This window comes from Serinus canaria, chromosome 2 (genome assembly GCF_022539315.1).
Source record: "Serinus canaria isolate serCan28SL12 chromosome 2, serCan2020, whole genome shotgun sequence".
NCBI classification, from domain to species: Eukaryota; Metazoa; Chordata; class Aves; order Passeriformes; family Fringillidae; genus Serinus; species Serinus canaria.
Window position 1 is genome coordinate 27,765,091 of NC_066315.1, and position 18,444 is coordinate 27,783,534.

Here is an 18,444-nt window from a genome sequence, read left to right on the forward strand (position 1 = left end):
ATTACCGGTTAGTCAAATTAAAAGACAGCTTTTTGCTTTTCTCTGCATCAAAGTATTTTGAAATAGCAATAACAAAATAATAGTTATATATTAATTTTAGAATATTTTGAATCACCCAGTCTTGCGAGGATATCTGGCATATCCTAAGGGAAATGTCACTGTACTGGAGATGGAGGGACATGGATCATTCATTTCCTCTAGCTTTTCAAGAGTGTGAGTCTTTCTGTAGCTCTTGTTGAGAGCTTTGAGGGAGTTGGAAAGATAGTCTGTTGTAGAATGTTTTCTTATTTCAGCCTTTAGCAGAAAATTAAACAGTATTGCATGTGGTAATTCATTTTTAGGAATCAAGATGTCCACATTAGACTGCTCAAAGACAGTGACTATTTCAGAATAAGCAGATGCTGGATGGAGGTTTTTATGGTTTATATATACACAATAAACTCTTAAATGTAGAGATCTCCAAACCAGAATACTTTTGCTTATAAAACAGCTCCAGTTTACATAACTGAGAATTAACAAATAGAGCATTGAGGGGAAAATATATAATTTATATAACTGTAAATACCAGTATGGAGCAGAAACACACTAAATGCACTTTGTCTGGTATATTAGTGAGTATTTGACCTCTTTCCCTTAGCCTCCAATTTTGAAATAGCATGGAAATCAATATTATTATATCTTTCTACTTAACAAATTCCCCTCACTATTACTAAAAATTACTTACCAACACATCCAAATCACTAATTCTTTTCTATAATCAGCCCCTCTGCTATCTGGAGATAAAAGAAAGGGCACAGCCCATCAAGCTGCAGGTAACTACAGATGCTGAGTGCCATCATGAGCTTGCTTTGGAAACTTCCTGTCCTCTGCACCCAGGAGGTGGGGATCAGCAGACTGTGCCAAAATAAACCCTCATACATTCCCTCTTCCTTCCATATGTCTATTGAATGGAGTATGTCTGATTACTGGGGATGGACTCCACACAGGTAGTTTCAATTCCTTTTCTCAGCAGTGTGTGTGGGTGTTGCGTGAGACAGAGGGAAGCACTGCATTGCTGAGGACTTTGGAGGTGTATCCACAGCCATACTTGGACACAAATCTCTAGGCTTAAACTGTGTGTAAGCTGCATGGTAAATGCACCCCAGGAAGTGATTTAGTACAGAAAATTGCATATTGGATCATTTTGCCTTTTCCAAAGACAGTGAGCTATATAGCACTGTGGATAGCTAGGGACACTAGCAAGAATCCTTTATGTGAGGATATTCTGGCCCTGTGTGCACTGTTGTGGAGGTTGGCATTTCTCCAGGATTTCCCAGATGCAGCACTTGAAAATAAAAATTATGCAAGATAATGACAATAAAAAAGTGCATCTTTTTTGTTCAAGAGAGCTTCCTGTCAATTGCAATGAATCTCCAGACATTGTTTGAAATTTGCAGTTCCCCAATTTTCAGTTTGGAAAGGATAAAGTCCCCAGTCTGCTTGTAAATTACTCATTTCCTGAATGCCACACAAACCCAGCCCAGTAAAAGGTGATTTCTCTGTGCATAGCAAATGAAAGGCTTGGGACAAATTAAAAGTCAGAGGTTGTTAGAGCTCTTGTTAGAGCTCAGTAGACATAATGATAAGATAATAGTATTATATCTATACTAATCATGGATTATGATAAAGTTTTACTGGACCTCCCCATAGTGATAGGAGTGACAGCATAATCTAATGACACACATGGAAGTCCTTCAAAGGAATGATTTTGACTTGGTCTTTTGACAGATGGAGAAAAGGAGGCACAGAGCAGGTAAATTGCCCCAAAAGCCTGAGGGAAGAGTCAATTTCAGACAAACTCCTGCAAGTAAACTTGATCTCTTATAACACATGTGAAGGCATTTCTAGTGCTCCTGAGGAAAAGAAGAATGAACTTGTTTTTAACCTCTGCACATGGCACCTCATCTTTAAAAATGAAGGTGTCTTCATTATGACCAATATGATGGAGATAACCCCTTGTGCTAGCCTGCCCTGGAGAGTGAGACACACGGACATGTTACAGACACTCATTTCCTGGCTTAGGCAACTTCACTCTTTCACTTAGAAGAGTCAGGAAAAAACCACAGGGCTGCTCTGCAGTGAGCAGAGTGCAATTGCTGGAGACCCTGGGGTACAAAGGTTATTAAGGAAACAAAGGTGCCTACTGTAAATCTATGCATGGATAATCCTCTTTACTCCCAAATGTACAATAAGAAATATCCTAAGAATGTAAAGTGAGAGGTTTTTTTTTAATGCTGGCTTGTTTTGTTTACCTACTTTGTTTACGCTAAATACCTTTACCATATATATATATATACAAGTAAGACAAACCCAACTATTCCTGTTAAGAGCACTGTAAAGAAGTATAAAGTTTTCTTCCAACAGCACACATCCTTGCAAGAAAGCATATTTAAGAGCATTACTGCTACTGGCAGGACAGATACCTTGCTCCCAAATTCCTGCAGGGGTGTGACACTCAGCTGTAGCTGTTGTGAAAGGCAGCTGCAGTGCTGTTATCCAGCTGTGCAGACAGAAGCCCCCATTACCCACCCAGGCTTACCAATACAGTGCAGTGGCTGGGTCTGAAAATGCTGATGTTGCTTTACAACATGGAGATTGAGAGGCTCTCCAGAGAGCAGTTCTGCTTGCACTGCAGTGTTGGCTTGGTGCATGGCTGCAGCATCCAGCAGAGCCCAGCAGGAGTGCAGTGTCACTGGCATTCTGCTGTGTCTCTGCATCATTGCCCATTGCACTGTTTTATAGGTGCATGTGGAAGAAGTGCAGCACCCGAGCAGAGTGCTCTGACAGCTCTTCATGTTGGCCTCAGATTAGCATCAACTTGTGCCCCTGTTACACACTCAAACTCAGAGTCCAAAGGGGCCTGAGCCTGCCCTGCAGAGACATTTGCTATTTGGGCTGCTCTCCATCTCCTCTGACAGACTTTGAAAAGCTCTTAAACTTCAGACAGAGGAAGTGGAGTGCGGTTTTTGTATCAAGGGCTGGTTAAAGTGATGTTCTCCTGCCTCAGCAGATAGAGATACAGGCAAAATCGCTTCATTCTTTTTGCTTTTGCATGCTCATTGTGGGGGTGAAAATGCACTGTAAGTGCTGCTGACAGCTATGTAGCCTTTGGGCACACAGTCAACTTCACTGAACACCTCTTAGCCCAGCATATGAGTAATGCACAGTAGCCATTACCAGAAATGTCACTGATCTAAAATCTGCTCCAGTCAGTTGGTATTTTTCCATTACCTTCAGAATACTTTGAAACAGGCTTAATGGAGGTGAATTACTTTGTTTTAGAGAGCACTATGAGATTGTTCCTTTAGAAACTGCTTTCTGAAAACCTCTACAACTCATATAGATGCAGAGAGAATGTGGATACCTTTTGAAATCCTGAAAGGAAGAAGCAGGTTTACAGGTTAACAGTAAGTACTGTGATTTCATAGATGACCAGAAGGACCAAATGTTACACAAAAGTATGTTCAGATCTGTCACCCACACATACTGACTCTATAAAGACAAAACAGTAGATTCTGTAAATTATTAATGCCAGTATTTTGCATATGTATAGAACTTATCCTATATATCTTTATCATAAAACAAACTTTGTAATAAAACTGATTTCAAGGTGTCTGCTCAGGACATCCTCTGCCATCACCCATATACTTCAAATTCAATGTTATCTCTAAAACTGTTCTACTTTGGCTTAGATTTAGCTGTGTCCGCTGTGATTTCTGGAACTAATGAATGATTACCATGAGGGTTAAAATCAGTGTTTGAATTGCACACAGGACTTTAAGAAAAGACTGGATGTGACACTCAGGGCCATGGTCTTGTGTCCAAGGTGCTGTTAGGTCGTAGGTCGGACTTGATGATCTCAAAGCTCTTTTCCAGCTTAGTTGATTCTGTGTTCCTGTGACTCCTCATTCTAATCTAAGATCATTCAATACTTCCGTAACTTTGATTACATTCTTTGCCATGAATTTATGCCCAAGTTCAACTAAAATACACTTTTCTATATCCTTCCTCCATGACAAACTCATACATTTGAAAATGTTAGCACAAGCAGTATTCAGGTGGTCATCAAATTTTAAGTACTGTTGAAAGTGTTAATATCTTTGTCCCACTGAGCCTTTGAAATACCAAAATTATGCCTTTCCTGTGGAACAAAATCATAAAAAGATACTAAATAATCAACTTAACAATGTACTAAAAATATTACATTTAAAGAATTATTTATTAAAATGTTTCTGAGACCTGATTCACAAAGGATAGTAAAGATAACAGGTTGGTTTGAAACAAAATAAATCTTGTATTGACTGCAATTAAAATTAATATCCTGGAAAAAAACTGAAAAAATCATTTTCTGCTAGATACTTCTCTGCTCCATTGAGTACTGCTTTGAGCAATTATACCTTATCATGCTGTGCTGATAGCAGTGGGGTAATTTTATTACCTTAATGACACAACTTCAGTTAGCTAACACTGCACTATTTAGTTCATGTAAGGAAGAAAGATATTAATTTGTTTTAAAAAGGGACTGTCTTTAATAAGGCACTAACTGCATCCCAAAAGACACATAGAGACCTGTGCAATGCTAAATAAAGGAGTGAAGCCAAATGAAAAATATTATGGGATTCCTCCTTCCACTTAGATGAGAACAACACCCTCTTTTCCTTTGACACCACTATAACAGCTCAGGAAGTGCTGGGACTCTTCTGGCTGAATTTTGTGCACACCACGGTGAAGGACAACAAGCAGGGATGAGACTGGGAAAAGAGGAGGGAGCTGTGGAGTCGTGAGGAGAGGGCTTTGGAAGAGGCAGTGGCATGTGCATAGCTGGAAAGGCAGCTGTGGCTGCAGGCTGCCTGTACATGGTTCTTTTCATAAAGCCAGTTTAGTTTCAGTACCCTGGGATTTCCTCAAGTTACAAACCAACAGACAGTGTGTGAAACACAGAAACTCTATTCTATCACTGCTTAAAACATCAAGCTTTAGAACATTGGAGCACTACTTTTCCTCCACAGAGGCCTTTTCTTAGCTGGAAAAAGCAAATCAAGGAAGTGTCTGTCATGCAGTTTGTACTAAAATTATGCTTGGAAAATAAACATATCTGTAATAACTTGTTCTTCAACTGACTCTGCTTGCCATTTTTTACTTTGTAAAGAGAAACAAGTTATTTTCACTTGCTTCTTACTTGCTTATTTGAAGAAAATGGAAGTCAAGCAGTGATGGTTATTTCTTGAATGTTCATCTCAAGAGATGGATAGGAAAACAGCAATTGCCTGACAGCCAGTGGAATGTTAAAACGCAGGAGCCATAAAAAGCTGTGTTCCTGCGTGTTTTTCCTGTGAGTATAATTGTTCTTGTTGATGGTTGTGTACTTTTGAAAGTAAATAACAAAATGTTACTAGTGAAAATAACTAAAACCAGAGAAAGTGGAAGGATTACAAAGGGATTTTTCTGTTCCCAACAGAGGAAATTTTCTGACCTTGTGGAAAAGGCAAGGAAGGAAAGGGGATATAATGGCCTGCACTGGAACAAATGTTAAAATATGCACTTGTCCTTCTGATTATGCCTTTAAAAGCTGGCTGGCATGGCCAATGCAAAATGTGAACCCTAACATGCAGGAGCTGTGTAAATGTGTCATGTTGGCTACTTTCAATTGACCAAGGAAAATACTTCTGTCAAATCCAGGAAGGACAAAGCCTTAAGTGCCTTCCATATCTGCAGTTTCAAGCACACTGTCCATGCACATAGTTTTCTGCTGTGACGTCATTGAACAAAAAAGGGCCCAAAATTTATAAACTTATTTATTGACTTTATTGTGATGGGGTTTGGGGGGGGGGTGTTTGTTTGGTTTGTTTGTTTTGGTTTCTTTTTTTCCTAGCATCACACAGTATATCACAGTTTCACAACATAGTAGGTCTTGTAAGACTGGGTATCACCCGTTCTTTTCTGGTACTGTTTAGGATTTTATTTTTAGAAATAGAAATTTGAGAAATGAAACTCTCAGAAATCATATAGGAAGGGGTATATGGTTGGGATACATTTATGTTTGGCTTCTAGCAGGTCTAGTCAAGAAGGCTTGGAAACATGGAACAGGAAAATGTCAGAGACCTCAGAGCATTGCACAGAGGGGGTGGGATGGGATTTAAGTTAGCAGGATAAACTGAAGACCCAGGGAAAAGACCTAAACTACTGATCTGGAAGAAAAGCTAAAGGCAGCTTGGTATCTGTTCAGTAGTTTTATTCTGGAAGCAGTGAATGCTGTAGATCTGTTTGGGAGCACATGTATATGCAGTATTTGTTATAACCTGCCCCAGAAGGGGAGGGTAAGCCAGGTACTTGATTATAGATCCCTTGGGGTGTATTAGAGTGAAATGACACTGAATGGCCAATGTTTATAAATATAGTTATCTGTAGGGTTTCTTTTAGAACAATTTGGTTACAATGGAAAACACTATGTAGATATTTTTGTTATTACCTATAACAATAAAAAACCATAAAAATAACACTTAAGAAAATGTATAAGGGAAAAGAAAGAAAGGATAAGAGTAGAAAGAAACATAGTTACCATCTGTGGGTCCAGCAGCAAGACTTGGTTGCAATTTTGACGAGTGATGGTGGCAGTCCTGATCCATTGGGAATGGGGAAAGCCCACAAAACACAAAATTGAATGGGTTAACATACTCTCCTCTTGGGGTGAGGAGTTTACACTGTATGACGTAACGTTTTGGGGGTCTTTGATGATTTATGGTCCCTTTTGAGACATTACAGCTGCCTCTCATCAGCACAGTTGAGTGAATTATGGCCTGTGGGTGAATGTCCCCGTGCTTCCCCAGAGAGGAGTTTTACGTCTGAGCCAATTACCTAAGAGAGAGCACTGGCATGATAAAAAGCACTATCTCACCATGCAGGATCTGCTTGTTATTGGCCTCTTCATTCAGCTGGCTCAAACCCCAGCTTGTAGCCCCTGTGGTAGAGGTGCACCCCCTCTGTACATGGGTATTACTTTGCCCCAGGTCAGCAGAGCACTCTGTGGCTTTTGCAAATGGCTAATTGTTTTGAGTCATTGCCATTAACATTCCAGTCTCATACATTACTAACATGAAGGAAATAAGGGGATGACAAATATCAGAGACATTAGGTTTCAAGTCTGTTCTTTGTGAGAAAATTATTTTTTTCTGGGAGTTATGCCTAATGCTAGCTAGGATTGGGAGTGTGTAAATAAACTGCAGATGTTTTTCACTGTTTCAAATCACTTATGCATTTTACCCTGTTTTATTTTATTTGGTATCTGCCCTTTGTCAGTGGACAATCAAATAGGAAGAGGAATCAGGAGAACTGGGTCTGCAAAGATAATGCACTGTGTCCCTGAGGAGATGCCTTCTCTAGGATAATAGGTTCCTCAAAACAAGGCACTAAGAAAGTGTATTGATTCCTATAAGATTAACTTTTGCATTGGCACTAAAGCTGAGGGGCATGTATGATTTACTAATCAGACTTCAGTTGATAGGAAATGTATGTTCTTCAGACTTTCTGTCTTGTTCCTGATGAGTGGCAAAAAAGCCTAACAATATAATCTTCCATGCCTTTGCGTGTCACTTAGACTTATAAAAACAACTTCAAAATAAATGCTGTGTTAGCAGATCAACATTTAATGTCAAGGCACCTCATGCTTTCTTGCTATAGTGCTGATCAGAAAACAAAGAGGTTGGGTTTGTTTCCAGTAAGTGTGTCTCAGACTCTTGAAACAGGAATTTGATTTAAAATAGATCTTTCTGTAGACCTCTTGAGCAATATCAAGATCTCATCTTGATCATGGGCTACCATGAGATAATTATTTTAGAAAGCTGCCTTCAGCAGGATTGCAAATGTCAGCAGCTTTTGGGGAAATTAGTATACTTTCAATACCTCAGAGAAAAGGAAGAAGTTAATTTTATAAACCTGGTGCCCCTGACGTGGAAACAGATGTTTGGATGCCTTTATTCTTCAGAGAACTTTGTTTCCAGGTCTGTTAGATTCAATGGCCTGATCCCCAATAAATGTAAGTGATCTGAGAAACTGAGAAACTGCTCATTCAATTGGGGAAGGCTGATCAGGGAAGCTTTGCTGCCCTGTTGAAACTGAAGCAGTGCTGAGACTATTAACTCTAAAATGCTGTGACAGGACTTTTGTTAGTGATCTTGGTGTTGTGTTGACAACTTGGCTAATACATAAATGCTGACACACAGTAACAAAAATCATAATTCTCAAATGTGTTATTCTTGGAGAGCTTAAAACCACTTCCATTAATGAAAGTATAACAGTACACTTGTGCTTAAAAAAATAAATGTGAGGCATAACCACTTTCCTATATGATCTTGGTAAGAACTGGATGTTTTGAACAGTCCAGAAAATGTTTATTTTTTTCAAGCTGATGTACTAAATCCAAGAAAACTTCAAGCAGACTTTTTTCACAAAGTCAGAAAAGATAAATTCTTCCTCTTCCCCTTCTTTTCTGCTTCAGATATTTTCGGGACTTAGGTAAGTGTTCATGGTCAATGAATTAAAAACTGATGCAAACTTTCAGAAGCTGTTTCAAATTTTATGTGAATGTTAATGAATGTTTTTTAAAAAATTAGTTTCAATACATGGTTTCCAAATGCAGGATAAGTTTATGTGTGAGATTTGATGAAAACAAGGAGCTACTCTGTATTTAGAAAAGAGCCATACCACTGCAGTCAACTGTGTTATTCTGAGTTTTTTTTAAAGCTCAAGGAAGCTTAAATAATCTTAAAATTCTTCTGCCTGGAATAGAGAATCTGGCCTATTCCATGGATATCTATCACTGAAATCAATCAGCTACAATGAATGAACTTTTTCCTTCTGTGAGAATTCAGAGGCACTACTTGCTAAATGGGGCTAGAGGATGCACATGCTGTGAGTACTCTGCTTTTCACTCCCAGCACCTTTAAATGCATAATAACATTGATGTAGTCTTCATGCAAGAGAAAAATCTATCTCAGAATAACTTTATTTCAAAACACACCTGCAACTAGAAACTTATAAAAATATAAGTTTTTATAAGTTATAGGATCTGAGGATCTTAACATTGCACAATGGTTGTTCCTTTCTATATTAATTTCAATCAACTTCTCAGACAAGTTAGTATCAAGAAAATAATGAGGGAAACCCTATTCTACTGTTTAAGAATGCAATTAAATAAATGAAACTGAAATCTTCCCTCAAATCAGATAACTAGCAGCAGTTTGGCTTATTACCAATTTTCTGTAGATTTGATTGTTACCCCTTCCCTCTTTGTGAGTAGACTTCTCAAAGAGCCACTGGTTTATACAGATGGAGAAGATTGTTTTCCCTGGGTTCTCTGCACTCTCCATACTGCCATATCCAATATTTCAGGCACTCCTTCAACAGATTTAAAGACCTCTTGTTGGAGAGTTTGACTTTAGTGGATATTGCATATTTAATAAATGGCTCCAGAAGATGAGACTGTGCTCTCTTCAAATTGTTCTTGAATTCTTGTTTCTGAGTAAAACTCTCTTCCTCTTCTCTCTTCCTCAATTTAACTTAGATGCTTTTAATTACTGCACTGATGGTAAATGGAAGTGTGCCTGTTTCCTTGTCTCTATTTTCCAAGTGTTCAAAAATAAGCTATTCAAACCTGTAGCTGCAATATAGAAATAAGAAGCTTCCATTATCACTTCTTAACACACAAAATATCATTAGGAAATCATAGTCAGACCAAATTTACAGTATTTTCAACTTCAAAATGTATAATCATACTCTTTGACATTTACAGAATATCAGTCTATGCAGACAAATTCTGTAACTACCTTCTAGTAGCCCTCTTTAGGCTATGTATTTGAACTTTTGTAAATAATTAAATACATCAATACAGAAATCAGGGTTTGATTCCCAACCATCCTTTGCAATATTTTTTTCACAAAGCAGTGTGCACCTGAGTCCCAGCAGTACTGTGGAAATTTATAAAAGCATGTGAAAGAGGCTTTGTAGCAATAATCAAAAGTATCACCTGATACAAAATAGTCTTATTTTAATTAAATTCTGTCTAATACCTTCTGCTCAGTATTTCTGAATATTTCTCAATAAAGAATGACCTTTCAGTTTTTCTAGTTTAAATAAACATACACTGATTCACTAAAATTTAAACTTTTTGAAAAGGGCTGGGACTTTTTCCTCATGGAACTTGAGACCATAACATCTAAATATAAGAAAGAAAAGTTAAGGATCAGTGGGATGGTCTTGGTGAAAGTTACTGGGCCCCATAGAGAACAGAATGATTTATTCCTTTGGTAGCCCAAATGAGCACGTAATGTGGACAGGATGACTAATCATTGTTGGGAGTCATGGCAACATTATCTAGATAGTCAAAATAAAATTATGAGCCTGAGAATATTTTTTCTAAATTTTATCTAATCTCACGATCATCACATGAAATGTCATGTCACAGGAACATAAAGGAGACTTTCTGTCTTTTAGAAGATAGATGATTTTTGAAGGAGTGTTTCAATTCCCTCTCTCTGACTTCCTGAAATATAATAAATAATGCTATAATACTGTGGCTTGAGATGAACATAAGATCAGAATTTATTGGTTAAACATTTATGCTGTTCATTGAATATTTCAAGGGAAAAACATAACAAAAATTCAGGGAGCTGTAACATACTTCATAATTAACACTTCTCGCCGTGACAAAAATGTTTGCCTAGATTCTCCGACTGAAGGCAACACTCAGATCGCTTTCTCTACGTGCCCTACTTAGCCCCATTGCTGAATGATGAACTTGGAGAGTCAGAGCTGCTCAGCTGCTGGGCATGTGGTGTCCTTGCCTGCTCAGATGAGAGTGGTGGGTGCCACTGAAGAACCCCTTATGGCCTGTCCATGACACGCCACTTCTTTAGTGACAGTGCTCACTAAGCAGGTAGGAGCCAAGTGGTGCACACAGTGTAGCTGTGATCCTGCCCTCTCTGTGCCTTAAGCACCTGCCTCAAAGCTACACACTAAGGCCCTTTATTTGCTCTGGACTTGAAGGATTAAAACTAGATTCCTGTCTTGAAGGTAAAGGAGGACTTCATTCCTTTATGCCAGGTTTTTCATCTCTCTCATCTGGCAGCCTCATAACTCAAACCTTGCCAATAAGGAGGAAAGTTAGGTTTCAGTCTTTCTTCAGCATGTTCTCTCCAGTTGAAGCTGAGTTACCACACAGGGTGGAAGGATGATGAGAGAATGGAGAGAATTAGCAAGTGGTAATGTAATTCTACAGCTTGTTTTGATAACATGGCTTTTAAAGGTGTACAGTCAAAATCTCCTTCAGCTCTTACATTATCAGTAATCATTATTTTTAGATGAATATTGGAATAAAAATTTAGCTCAGATTTTTGAATTACTCAGATTTTTGAATTTAGCTCAGATTACTGACTTACTGTATTAAGGGTAAATCTGAAATAACTATTGATTTGTAATTCAGCAACAGAACAGATGAGAAGAGAGGTTGACTTCTGTGAGTGTTTGGACAAGAGTGGGCTTTTGACACATACTCCACGTACAGCAAACTTTGTCATGTGAAACTAGAGGCAAAACCAAACGTCTGTAATCCCCTTGTTTAGGTAGGGTTATAGAGGTAAGGAGGGCATTTGCCAGTTGTGGTGAAGAAGAAATAAGCTTTGTTGAAGGAAACACATGAGACATTTCAAAATATTCTCTCCCCTTTCATTCCTTTTCATTCCTTCCATTGTTAGCTCCTGGAACTGTAAGTCAGGCTTTGTAGAAGGACTTAAACCTTTGACTTTGTATAAACTGAAAGTTATTCCTGCTGGGAAAGATGCTGGGGCTTAACCTCTGGGAGCTCTTTTAGGTTCCTTGTGTATGTCACCTGGAAACAGCAACTCGTGATTTTTTTAACCTTTCCCCTGACTGGGGCAAAAACCAGAACCCAGGACATTGCATTCTGGTATTCTGGTGTATGCACACACACTCTGCGTATATGCAGTATATGACAACAATACTTTGAGGGGAAAAGATCCCTTACTCATTATAACAAAATTCTTAGGAAATAAGTGAGCAAAATTAAATGGCAAAGTTTTTCATAAATCCTTGAATTCTCTGAGTCATACTAAAGCTTTAAATTCAATATATTTGAATCTGCTTTTTCAAGGACTAGATGAGGAGCACAGACATCTTCTAGCACTCTTGTGTGATCTCTCAGAACTTGGGAAAAGACAAGCATTTAAAGATGGCCATACCTCAAACAGTTCAGTTGAGCAGGCAGAAAGTGCATCTTTACCCCATAACTGTGTTCCTGGGCTGTGCCAGCAGCCAACTGCTACATCCCACCTTCCCCCGAGGAAAAGGTGGGACAAAATTATTTCTCTTGGCTACCACAAAGCTAAAACAGTGCTAGGCCTTTGCCATCCTTCTGAGAAAGCCACAGTTTTTTCAGCAAGATATAATCTTTAGTAAATTAGAAAAAAGTTCTTTGAAATCTTAAGGTAGTCTAAAATTCCATTACAGTGCAATTTCTAATGAGTGTAGTAATTACTGTTTGACCAAGGACTTCTGAGTCAACAAACAATGTTATTTTTAGTCCTCTCCAATTACTATGTCAAAGGACATGTAAAAGCACATAAAAAGTAATTATAAATATTCTTTCTGAATGTGCAGCTTTTAAGATGCTCCAAAATTTCTCTAAAATTTCACTTGTGATTAACCATGTTAGGAAGTTCTTGATTATTTAAAAATTTATGAAAATCTGTCGTGTTAACAATGTTAGTTCTTACTTTTGCTACCAAAAAAGGATGGATCACAACAGGAGACAGTACAACTTTCATTAGAAGTGAGATTGCAAAAGCAAGATTTGCAAACAGTCAAAAATTAACACTGAAGAGCACAAACAAGTATCCTGGCACTTAGGACAAAAAGTTCAATCCAAGTTTTCTTTGCCAGCAGCCAGTAAGTGATTACATAATCCTAGTAAGACAAACTCAGGCATGAGAAAACTCTGCTGTCAGTACTGACATCCTTTGTGTCTGAGTAGTGCCACAGACACTGAGACAAAGCAATTAAACTGTTCTTGTGTCTTTAAACTTTGTCCATTGGTGTGTGGTACTGGGAATGGTCAACGCTAAACAAACAGCATTCATCTCATGCCAGCAAGAGGCATTCTGCTCAGAGCAGTATTTAGTCAGTAGATTTAAAATTTAAAGCTGTAATAAGAAGATATAAATTTAACCATCCTATTCTGTGCATCTGTGCATGAACAATTTTATCTTGCCAAGACAAGTAGAACAGCAGAACAAGGAGACATGAAACTGTGTAACACTGGGCTGGTTTGAGCTCCTGTGTGGGCAAAACAGCACAACTGCAAAGCGAGTTCACCCAGACAACTTCAGAAGAAACAGTAAACTCATACAATTATAGAATATGTGGTAAGTTCTTCCCTCACTGACTGAAGCAAACTAATGCACAACAATGCAAAAAGGCATGCAAATAGAAAAACTGCTTAGTGTAATTCAGTGAGTAAAAGTGAACAGAAGAACAACTGGCATAAATGTGAGGACAAATTTGAGAAATCACTTTTGAATATTTCAAAGCATTTCTGATACCATATTGAAACTGGAACTACTGGAATTTTTTGGCTGCTTTTCCTTTTTTTTTTTTTTCTTCTTCACATGATGAACATCTTGAGAAAGGTATTTCATTTGGGAATTACACTGTTATCAAGCAGGCTTACTGCAGCCCTGGCAGAATGAGGGATAAAATACTTGGCTGTGAACTTGTGAAGGGGAGCTGCACCATGTTCAGCTGGACCTTAGACAAAACAGAGCACACAGAGTTTACTTTTTTAAACAGTGAAGGTAAAGCTGAGGGTGCCTGTGCACCTCTGTCTGGCAAACTGATGACAGGGTGCCCAGCAAGTGGGAAATGATAGTGGGTGCACACAATGCAAGGTCTTCTTTTGCCTCAAGACTGTATAAAGAGAATGTGGGAAGATAGTTACACAAATTTCTTAGTTGTGGTGTTCTTTTTTTAACTTCCCACCCCCCTAGCAAAGATGCTCTCCAGCTGCTTTGTTGCATTTAGCAGTGCCTCTCCCACTTGCTGAGGGGGCCCTGATCTGCCTGCAGGTGGATACTTGCACTCTTCTTGTATTAACTTGATAAAGCAACCCAGTGGAGGAATTAGGAGCTTCGAAACTCATCCAGGTGGATAAGATGATGAAGCTAAACAAAACCCTTTCTGAAATGTATCTTTTGATGTACTGACATCTTGCACTGCATCTGCTTGTACTGTACCTAGGCCGATCTGCCTATCAATATTAGATGGAAAACAGTGATTTGCTATAATTTTCATATTGCAATGAAAACTGCAATTGCCATGTTGATGTACCAAGGATTTATAAAGGAGACAGACAGGTAGGAAGTGTGTTTAAAACCTTTTAGGCTGCTGCACGGGTTTGGGAAAACACCAGCAGAACTCTTTAGTTTTTCTGAGAAAGGGAAATTGATATAAATTCTGGGCTTCATCTGGAATCCCAGATGAAAGAGTCACCCCCCCCCCCTGAAAGATTCCTATCAGTTTTGAACAAAAGAAATGAGATTACTGGATGAATGAGAGCTGTGCTCTGCCATTCCAGCTGGGGATGGAAAAGTGCTCCGCCGCAAGTGCAAGCTGTAGAAACTCTTTGTATTCTGGTATGAGCAGCTCATACAAGGCAGATGTGATAATTATAGAAGCAAACAGCACAGCCGCAGACACTGGATTAGCCCGCCTGTACTTTTTTTCCTTGTCTTTTCTGGGGTTTTCTCCTGTTATTTTAGAATAGAGAAACGTTCTCTGTTTGCAGTCAGGGTGGCAGATTTTTTTATAACACCCTGCTACGGCGCTGGGCACAGACGCAAAAGGGATTCCGGTCAGTTTGTTTTACAGGCGTGTTAAAAACGAGTAACTACAGGACAGCTGAGCCGACCCCGGGCTCCGCTGGAAGGGGTGGGACAGGGGCATCCCTCCGCACCCGCTCAGGGTGCCGCTGGAAGGGGTGGGACAGGCGCATCCCTCCGCACCCGCCCAGGGCCGGCCCCGCCCGCCCGCCCGCCGCTATAAACGGGCGGCGCGGAGCCTCCGCCTCTACTCCGCTTCCAGCCATGGCTCCCGACCGGTTTCCATCGGCGTTCGCCGAGGCGGGCAGCAGAGTGGGCTGCAGGTGTGGCGCGTCGAGCAGCTGGAGCTGGTGCCGGTGCCCCCGAGCCGGCACGGCGACTTCTTCGTTGGGGACGCGTACCTGGTGCTGCGCACGGAGCGCCGCGGGGACAACGTCGCCTACCGCCTGCACTACTGGCTCGGTAGGGGCGAGGGGCAGCCCGCGGGCGGGCGGGCTGAGGGGCTCGCCGGACTCCAGGGCATCCGGGACAGGGCTTTCCCTCCCTTCTCAGTAAGGCTGCGGGTGCGAGGCTTCCCGGAGGGGTACTCAAGGTGGGGCTGCCGCCAAGGATCGGGGTGGTGCCAAGCGTCATCGCCTGCGATGCTGAGGGACTGAGGGGTGGGACTGTGGGGGGTGGCAGAGAGGTGAAAGCTTGCTCTCTTTGAGGTGGTGGTTTGGGAAAGTACTGAAGTGTTAAAGGCAAATCTTGGCTGCGCACGACGGAAGTTCTGGAGTGAAATCCTGCCTTCACTCACATGAGTAGTTTTCTTGCGTTTATTTCCATCTGGATAAAAATACCCTCTTGGCCGTCTGTCTCCCTGTGGTGTTGTGGCTCTCTGGTTAGCGTCTGGATGTGTCTTTTCCTGTTACATTAATTTTACTTTGATACAGAGATCACATGCAAAGATACCAGGTTTTCTTTAAAACCTCGTTAATATCAGTCTGGCAGGCTCCTGGGATTGGAACCAGGCTGATGTATTCCACCTTGACTAGCCCACTTTACATCAAAGTTGTGTTTTACGTGACTTCCCAATCTCCTGGAGGTTTCATGTGACTTCCCCATCTGGCGACAGCGTCATCCTGCCACAGTGATTGCTGTTCAGCTGCCTGAAACTTACTACGTTTTACTTGTTTCACCAAAAGTTTGTGTTTGTAGGCAATCATCTCAATGAATGCACTTAAAGATAGATGTATTAATGTTAACGTGCTTGAGTTGTTTCAGTTCTCATTGAACTTTTGCATGCATTGAAAAATAATTGCAGATAGAGCTCAGATTGTTTCTGCATAAATGTTTGAGTGTTGACGTTTGCATGTCTTCGGAGTTCTCCAGCTGGCAAGCATGTTAGTGTCTGTGACTGGTAAGAGTATAATCATAGATGGCATTGTGAATGAATTTCTGGCAGAGACTTTTCTGTCAGCAGTGCTGCTAATTAGTAGCAGGGTTTGGCTGTGTAGACCTTTGTTAATGAAGCTGGAACTACTCAAGTTTTAGTGAAGGTCTAGTAGACACATCACAGGGAGTGATGTAAGGGCTGTTTGCAGCTCTTGGGAAAGGAAGGTAGAACACTGACTGACATTTGCAGCAATTAAAACCTTATTGCTGGTGGCTGAAGAGCTTTAGTTGCACACATTGATGCCTGTGTGCTGATGTGGTGCTATCTAGGTAGTCTAAATGGCTTCAGGTGATCTGGGCACCCACTGTTGTTGTGCAGCTGGCAAGGTGGCAGCAGGGAGGTTCACTTCTGGCAAATCCCTTCCTGCTTGCCAGATACTTCAGCAGCAGGGTGGAATAATCTCAAACACTGCTGCACACTTACCAGCAGGAGACCAGGACTTCAGATAAGGTATATTGGGAGGGCCACTCACACTCAGGGCAAAAACTGTAGAATCATGTTGGTATTTTTAACTCATTCACACTGCTGTTATGTACAGCACATTTTTCCCTTGTAAGCAAAGACCATAATCTGTGGGGAGGAAGATCACAATAGGGTCTTTCTGAAGACTTCCCATAAGTGTCTCTGGACAGCTGCAGCAGTCAGTATCACTCTCTGGGATGTAAAGAAAGAATTCTTGTGATGGGGGAAGCGCTGCAGACTTTGGTGTTAGGTACTTTAAAAGGGCCTTCCTTGTCATTTGGTGACGCAGTCCTACTCCTGCTTGTCACCTGAGATATGTTACTGTGGTAACCACGTACGGTGTCTGTGCAGAGGTTCTGACCTGCAAAAAAGACCCCCAACATCAAATTTTCCTATTACATAGTGACAAAGTGACTAATTCCTTGCTTAGGCACACCCAAGGAGTTAAAAGAAGGTCTAGAGCATGGGAGGATGGTCTGTGACCTCAATGTGCTGACAGTCTTCAGCTGTGCCTGGCATCAGTGGGGTAAAGTGAGCCCCCAGCTGTTCTGCCATGCTGAAGCTTCCTATGGGGAAGCCACTGTTTCACCAAGTATCTCACAGGCACTGAGAACTGAGATGCTGTTGAGGTTGGATAATTTCTGGGCAAGCTAACCTGGGTGTATCAACATTGTTGGCATGGCCAGGCAATCAATGTGGATCTGTTTTGCTGCAGGTTTATCCACTTCTAACATTGCTCAGACATCCTGACTCAATTGTCTCTACTGGTACTTGAGGGGTGCCTTAGTAGCTGTACTAATCCTAAGGGAGCTGTCTGGACTTGAAACTGTCCTTAATGGAAATAGCATGCACTGTGCCAGTATGAAAATACTTATGCAAGTGAGATTGGCTATACCCCACTTTGTATCTTTAATCAAAGTATGCATGGTGTTTTTTAACTATTTTTTCACCCATGTCCCCAGAGATGAAGTAATAAGATTTGCCCATGTTACTCATAATCTGTTTGGTAAAAACTTGTTCTTTTTTCTTTTCATGCTCTGGCTTATTTGTAGCTGTTTGTGCCTTGGACTGTAAGGTAAATCTGGGTTTCATACAAGCCTGAGTAGCTTATGCTTAGACTGATGCTCACCTGATTTTTTTTTTTTTAATGGGATTTCACTGAGTATTTTATTGCATAACAACTAATAGACCAAGTCTGATAGTAGTTCTTATCTCTGACTCTGTTCAAAAAACATTATTTAACCCTGAACCCTTTCATGTAATTGCAAGTAGTAATTTAGAAAAATCTAGTCTTAAAGAATATGACTACCCCTATTTAGAAAAAGAACAAAAACGTAAACCCTAAAACCTCTAAAACTTTACCACCAACTTTAAGGGAGTACCCAGGTCTGAGAAAGCATATTGGAACATAGCAAGTTCTGTCATGGAGTGATTGGGAACCAAACAGAAGGCCTCACCTTTCCTTTTTTTTCTGTAGTTACTGAGAAGCTGGGTTTTTTAGACTTTATTCTGTTTGTGCTTTTCTTGAAACAGTTAAAACTGCTGAAAATGTTAATCCAAAATGTATGGGCACACATTAAAATCTTTGGTTTTATATACAGCCTATTTTCAGCAAGTACAGGC

General features: G+C 40.3%; 1 protein-coding gene across 1 annotated transcript in view; it reads left to right on the forward strand.

Annotated features, from left to right (window-relative positions):
• The first annotated feature begins 15,175 nt into the window (after positions 1-15,175).
• Positions 15,176-18,444, forward strand: part of SCIN (scinderin) — a 47,907-nt gene continuing 44,638 nt past the window's right edge. Inside the window, 2 exon segments of the mRNA XM_009086003.4 lie at positions 15,176-15,222; positions 15,225-15,386. Coding sequence (XP_009084251.2) covers positions 15,189-15,222; positions 15,225-15,386 — 196 coding nt within the window. The 5' untranslated portion in view covers positions 15,176-15,188.